Genomic DNA, 7078 nt, shown 5'->3' with positions numbered 1-7078 from the left:
TGAGTTCGAGGCCAGCCTGGTCTACAAAGTGAGTGCCAGGACAGCCAAGGCTACACAGAGAAACCCTGTCTCGAAAAACCAAAAAAAAAAAAAAGAGTGATCCTCGGGCTGGAGAGATGGCTCAGAGTTTAAGAGTACTGACTGCTCTTCCAGTGGTCCTGAGTTCAATTCCCAGCAACCACATGGTGGCTCACAGCCATCTGTAATGGGATCTGATGCCCTCTTCTGGTGTGTTTGAAGACAGCTACAGTGTACTTATATACATAAAATAAATAAATAATTCTTTTTTTAAAAAAAAGAGTGATTCTTAAGACATCTATTAGTTGGGGAATAATGTGTACTCCTAGAAATCCTGGAAGCTGAGGTCCTTCAAGACCTTTGTCAATGGGCAGTGGTGACGCACGCCTTTAGTCCCAGCACTTGGGAGGCAGAGGTAGACGGATTTCTGAGTTCGAGGCCAGCCTGGTCTACAAAGTGAGTTCCAGGACAGCCAGGGCTATACAGAGAAACCCTGTCTCGAAGAAAATAACAAACAAACAAACAAACAAATACCCAACCAGAACACAGACCTCAAAACATTAAGATGGTAATGTTTGGGCTGTAGAGATGGCTCAGTGGCTGAGAACATTGGCTTCTCTCTCAGAGGATCCAGGTTCAAATCCCTGCTATATTCACATGGCTCAAAACTGTCACAACTCCAGGGGATCTAATACCCTGTCATGGCCCTGGTGTGCACTGCATACATGTGGTGCATATACATACATACAAACATACATACATACAAAACGGTAACTTTACCTGGGTGTGAGACAGCTTTGTCATTAGCCATAAACTCCTGTCTTTCATACTTAGCTCGAATCCATTGTTCCTTTAAGACCCTAAAAAGAGAATTTTTGGTTAGTTGTGTCTTCAGTGTCTTCCCAAGTGACTTCCCAGACTCTGCAGCAGGGGGTGGGGACAACCCAGGAGCTGCTGTCTCAAGATACCCAGAGGTTCTCCTCCTTAGGATAGTTAACATTGGTGCTGGATGGTTCTCTGTAGTGGAAGTGGGGTGTCCTGTGCTCTATGGAATATGCAGCTGGACCTCTGGCTTCTATCTCCTAAGTAGCCTCTGCTCTCCAGATGACACACAGGGAAATTCATCTTCTGGAGAAACACTAGACTGACCCTCAACCCTCTGAGTCAATGATGAAGATATCAGCTCCCCGGACACTTAACCTGCCCCCACCACCAGCTCGGGAACTTGAGCAGTAAATGTCCCGGATCTACTGATGAACTCTGGCCCACCACACTGCATAGAGCAAACTGACTCAACTTTCTGTTTCATGTCTTTTGAAATGAGGTCTAGCCTATCCCAGGCTGACCCTGAGGTGTTCAGAGTAGCTGAGATTGACTTTGAACTCATGATCTTCCTGCTTCCACCCCATACCCCCTATGCCACCAAGTGCTGGGATTACAGATGTATGCCACCATATCTGGTTTTATGTAGCACTGGGGATCAAACCCAGCACTTTAAGTTAAGCAAGCACTCTAGCAACTGTGAGACATTGCCAGACCAAATTATTGTACCTCTCTAAACATAGGAAACGAGGCAGTAATAAACCTGCCTTCCCTAGTGCTGTTGAGGTGGCCGTTCCTATGTAAAGAGCCCAGCACTATATTCAACACAAAGTACGGTGGGTTGTTTGTTTGACAGTGACTTACTATGTTGACTGGCCATGAACTCACAAAGAACCGCTTGCTTCTGCCTCCCAGACAGTTAGAAGGTGTGCTTCCCAACACCAGGCTCACGGTAGGTTCTTACTGCTAACCTTGATCAAATGCTATTCTTGACTGCTGTGAAACTGCGCAGCTGAGCGCAAACCTGTCTCCATTGTTTGTTCCTTCTTATCTTTTCCAGGTACGTGGTCCAAAGGTTAGGACTGAATGGCCTGGGCACAGGAGTGACCTAGAACTGTACATCTGACCCAAACAGGCCACCTCGAGCTTTGGGTTGCTCTGGGCTGTATAGGCCAAAGGGACCAAAAGTTAGAGACTGACTGGAAGCCCTCTCTGGGCCATGCTGGGCAGTACAGCAAGCACCTGCAAGAGGATTCGCTGCCAGCTGCAGGTATTAGTCAGCCTGAGAGAAAGATGGCTGACAAGAGCCATGAGAGTATAGACCCAGTCACATATGACCCCCCGGTGTGGCTTCTCCATCCTTCTCCTTTTCCTTGGTCATGTTTGAGATCCTGGTATTATGATCTTTTTCTTTTTCCTCCCTCTTGTTTCCTCTTTTATAAAAAAAATACATTTATTTATTTTGTGTACATATGTATGTGCGTAACTGTTCACTCCACAGTGCACGTGTGGAAGTCAGAGAACACTGTGGGAACCATTTCTCTCCTTCCTTCGTGCAGATCTCAAAAATGGAACTTGGGCTCTCAGGCTTAATGGCAGGTGCCTTTGCCCACCAGGCCATCTTGCAGACCTTTGCTGATATTGTTTTGAAATAGGATCGTGACATACTGTAGTCCGGACTTGTCTCAACCCCCAACTCCTCTGGCCTCAGCCTCCCTAGTCTCCTTAATGCCAGGATTACAGGTGTGCACCATCACACTTGGTATGGTATTGTCCTTCTTGAGGGTGACTTCATATCTGTCCTTCCTGGTGTCTGATCTTCAGAGCCCACATAATCTTTTGGTACCTGAACTAGGCAAAGCTAGAATTCTGTGACTTACAGTCAAGAGTTCTTTCATTGTTTGAGGTGAAGCTCAGAGGTAGAGGGCTGGCCTGATATGCACAGTCCTTGGTTTTGATCCCCAGCACTTCCTAAGGTACAGCCTTTCCCCTAAGACAGAGAAGGTGGCACCAGGCCCAGCATGAAGATGGGAATATTGGGCCATAAGACCAGCACTGGGGGACAGACTAGAGACTGGGGACTCTTGTTCTGCTCCCCAAGGCAGGGAATGTAGTAATTTTAAAACTGGAGAGAAGAGGCCACCAGCCCTCGGTCAACAGGGATTATAATGCAAAAACATTTCTGGGAGTTACAATAAGCAAGGCTGGACGGGTCAGTGTAGAAAGCCCATGCAAGAGATGCTGTTCAGGGCCTTGGGGCAAAGGCTGTGTGGTAGCAATGCGGCAAGGTGGGATAGGTTCTTTCAAATGGTGTCCAACATAACTCTCAGAGGCGTGAGGGACCTGGTATCGCTGTAAAGTAGACACTGAGAAATGCATGCTGGGTGACATGGGAGATGCTTCAACAAATGGTGTCATTTTATCCACATCATGTTGAAAGGCATGTTCCTGTTTAATACTTTTGAAGGAGGACTTGGGCTACATGCAGAGGGACATCCAAGGGGCTTGGTGTCTTGGCCACCTTCTTATAGCTGGGTAGCAGTAGAATTGTGGGGAGGGGAATCCTGAAACCCTCTGCATATAAAAATGTGCTTCCTTGCCACTCCACATTGGCATCAGTAGGCCTTGGGTCACCTAACTGCAAGACCACAGAACCACCAATCATAGTTATGTATTTGTGCAAGGCCTGGGAGCGCCACGCTGAGAATCAGTGGTTCAAATATAACTTTGTAGCCATGCCTGCATGGGACTGTGTGTGTCTACCTGGGGTCACGAGTTTGGGGTCACTAGGTTCTATGGTCCTTCCCATCCCTCTCCTTTACAACCCTCTTGCTAGACTGGGTTTTCCTAGTGTCCCTTCACACACATCAGTTTCTGTCTACGAATCATAGGGTGACAGTCATCCTTTCAGGGTCGCTGAGGATGTTTGGCAATAACACACGCAGCATTTAACACGGAGCTTGCCCCACTTGGGAATGCTCCACAAATATGAGCGGCTTTTGTTTTGTTTGAGGTGGAATCTCAGGTAACCCATGCTGATTTCCACCTAGCTGTGTAGCTGAGGGTGATCCTCTCACTCAGCTCCTGAGCATCAGGAACACAGGCTTTTGCCACCATGCCTGATTAAAGGCAGGATTTCTATGCACCCTCCATGGTAATACCAAATCCATCCTTCTATCCAGATCACAGGAGAACTCACCTCAGACAGATACCAGGGACAGAGAAGGGCTGGGGACACCCCTCCCCAGGTCACCCACTTACAGGCAGTCGTTGGCCTGAGGGACATAGTAGAAAGCTGGGACTCTTGCTTCAAACTTGGCTTTCACATTGAGGTTCCCATGGTGAGTCATGAACTGTAAGACAAGAGCAGATTGGCGTAATTGTAGAACTTGAAAATGAACTTGAAATGAAACCATGGCTCACCCAGAAGACGGTGATTGTTGGGTGTGGTGCCCACACAGACCTTACTCCTAGCAGAGCCTGATAGATCTTTTGAGAGTTCAAGGCCAGCCTGTTCTACACAGGGTGTTCCAGGACAGCTGGGGCGATGTAGAAAAATCCTGTCTATAAATAAATAAATAAATAAACAAATAAATAAATGCCTGTGGTTTTCACTGGCTCTGAGGCTGGGCCAGGAGAAACTGCTTCTCAGGAGCCATCTCACCAGACATGGATAGCCCTAGTTTGGTATAACGTGGGGATATTGACAACTATGCCTTATATAAGAACAGCCCCTTACATCATAGCATATTGGGTTCTCTCAATCATTTTAACACTACTATTCTGTTTTTAAAGAGGACACTGGGGCTCAGAGAGGTTAGGTGGCTTGTTAAGGCACAAAATGAGGATCTGAAGCCAGCTCTGCTGGACCACAAGGCTCATGTTTTTTTGGTTTTTTTTTTTTTTTTTCTCTCACTCAATCCACAGACAGCCAAGCCCCCTCTTAGCCCTTAAAGCCTACAGGAGACTGGGGAAGCTAGAGAACGAAAATGGCTGCCAGCCCCATAGAATTCCCCCATGTTACCAGAGACTCAGAGTGGGTATTGTGTCCAGTGATATGTTGATGTGCCAGTGGGTGTGACATAGCTGGGTTAAAGGCAGGGATGCCAGTTATTATTTTTTTTTTTGTAATTTGTATCTCTGGACACAGTGAACACTATCTTGCTCCCTGGGGACCCTGGAGCTGTGTCATAGACATGTATTGCCTTTGGACTCCTGGTGATCTCCCCAAGTGAAGACGTTGCAGGGGCTTAGAAGTCAAAAACCTGTGAGTGTATGGGCTAGCTGGCTGAGTACCCGTCTTTCCTTCGCCTGAAATAGAAGCCTTGAATGGGTAGCCACTTTGTCTTTTCAGCGTGCTCTTCCCACACAGAACATAGTAGGCTTCTAGTGATGTCTGTGTGGGTTGAATGGTAAAAAGCCCAGTCCAGATCCCACCATAAAAGGGAAGTACTCGGTAATGTTACCCGCTTCCCCCGTAGTCCTTAAACCTCTGCGTTTACCAGTGCGACGTTGACCTGCCTGTTGTCTTAAGGCTTTCTGGCCAAAATGCCTTTACCCCCTAAGTTGAGGATTCCAACATACGAATTTGGCAGGGAAGCAGAGTGGGCTGGGAAGGGGCAAGGGACCTTAGGCTATGAATCTGATGTTTCTCTTCCTCATTTCCTGTCTTCTACGAATGATGACAGTAACTTAATTCACTTTGTGTCTGGGCTTAACCTGTTTTATTCTTACAGGAGCCAGTGATAGACATGTCCAGTACATGGGTGTGGAAACAGACTCCATAGTCAAGAATAAGGCCCTAGCACCAGGGCTGGAGGGCTCAAGAATGAAGAGCACTTACTGCTCTCGCAGAGGACATGGGTTCGATTCCCAGCACCACCATGGCCGCTCACAACTATTGGTTACTCCAATTCCAGAGGATCTGGTGCCTTCCTCTGACCTCTGAGCTCCTGCGCATGCCTGGCATACATACACTCGGGAATACACACACACACACACACACACACACACACACACACACACACACGAACTCAGGGCCTTTGCTAAGACACTGTGTTTCCTCTCATTAATCATTGCACCTCTCTGGGCTTCATTTTCCTCCTCTGTGGAATAGGAGGAACACCTGCGTCCCTCCTCTTTTCCCTCACGCCCAAGTCCAAGAATCTGCACTTGCGTGCCAGTCTACCTCCACCATACTGTCGTCCCAGAAGTCCAGTCTCACGGATTTAACTTTGCTGATGTCTGGGAAGTTGCGGTGGACGCCAGAGCAGTGGAGACAGATGAAAATCCCCAGCTTGTAAGAGGCCCAATCAGGATCTGCAGGGTGGAAGAGCAGGATCTCCGCTGAGCTGGACAAGGACTGGACTAGGGTGCAGGGACAGGCTGGGCTGGACAGTTAGGATTCTGGGTCGGAGGCAAGCTCTGCCCACGCCGTCAATCCTTTTTCTCTTGGTCCCCAAACTTGGACAACTGAGGTGACAGCATGAACCGTGCCTAGCCCACCCTTTGGCTCGATGACACCCAGGAGACCTCGGAAGGGAGAACGGAGGAGAGCAGGCAAGTGAGGGACTCGCTTGGAGGCTCAGGGTTCGGAGCCAGCCACATCAGCATCCTCGGTCATCGCGCGTGCGGCACTGAGGGTCGCGGGGCCCAGGAGGTACCAGGGTGAGGATCTCAGGGTCCGAGGACGCGGTAAGGGCTGGGGATCGGAAATGGTGTCCAGAGCAGGGTCCTGGGGTAAGGTGCCGGGTGAGAGAGCGAGAGGGACCCAGGGCATGGACCGCATCTGATGCGGAGGAGAACCAAGGTCCTGGGCTTCGGGAGCAGGGAGACAGAGAGACGTCGGGGCCGCCCGAAACTCTCCAGTGAGAAGGACTGGGGTTCCAAGCGAGAGCGAGTCTGAGTAGCTCGTTGACGTGCTCCTAGGGAAGGAGCCGGTGGACCAGGAGCTGGGGCCGTAGCTGGCTGCACCTGCCCCGCACACCGCGCCCTTACCCGCTGCCCCGCAGTCGGCGCAGTGCCCGTTGCCGGTGCCTGTAGCCTGTAGCAGCTCCAGCAGCCGTTTCTTGTTGCGCTCGCGGTCGCCCATGGCCGGCCCAGAGGTCTCAGCGGGGCTCAACCCCGCCACCTCTGTGCTTCCCGCTCCTGGACGCCCATGGTCCGGCGTTTCCCCGTTTCCCCGAGAAGGATTCAGATCCCTAAGCCTCTAGGACAGTTCGGCCGCCGGCCCCGCCCA

The 7078-nt window shown here is 49.8% G+C and overlaps 1 protein-coding gene across 2 annotated transcripts in view; it reads right to left on the bottom strand.

The window, feature by feature from the left end:
* Positions 1-7078, bottom strand: part of Adap2 (ArfGAP with dual PH domains 2) — a 24982-nt gene extending 17904 nt beyond the window's left edge. For both annotated transcript variants that reach the window (XM_029483572.1, XM_021176036.2), the window contains exons 1-4: positions 6838-7078; positions 6029-6159; positions 4102-4193; positions 799-878 (exon numbers count right to left, since the gene is read on the bottom strand). In XM_029483572.1, coding sequence (XP_029339432.1) covers positions 799-878; positions 4102-4193; positions 6029-6159; positions 6838-6931 — 397 coding nt within the window. In that variant the 5' untranslated portion in view covers positions 6932-7078. The remainder of the gene's footprint in view (positions 1-798; positions 879-4101; positions 4194-6028; positions 6160-6837) is intronic.

This window comes from Mus caroli, chromosome 11 (assembly GCF_900094665.2).
Source record: "Mus caroli chromosome 11, CAROLI_EIJ_v1.1, whole genome shotgun sequence".
NCBI classification, from domain to species: domain Eukaryota; kingdom Metazoa; phylum Chordata; class Mammalia; order Rodentia; family Muridae; genus Mus; species Mus caroli.
Note: the sequence above shows the minus strand (reverse complement) of the source record. Positions and strands in the feature narration are given on the sequence as shown.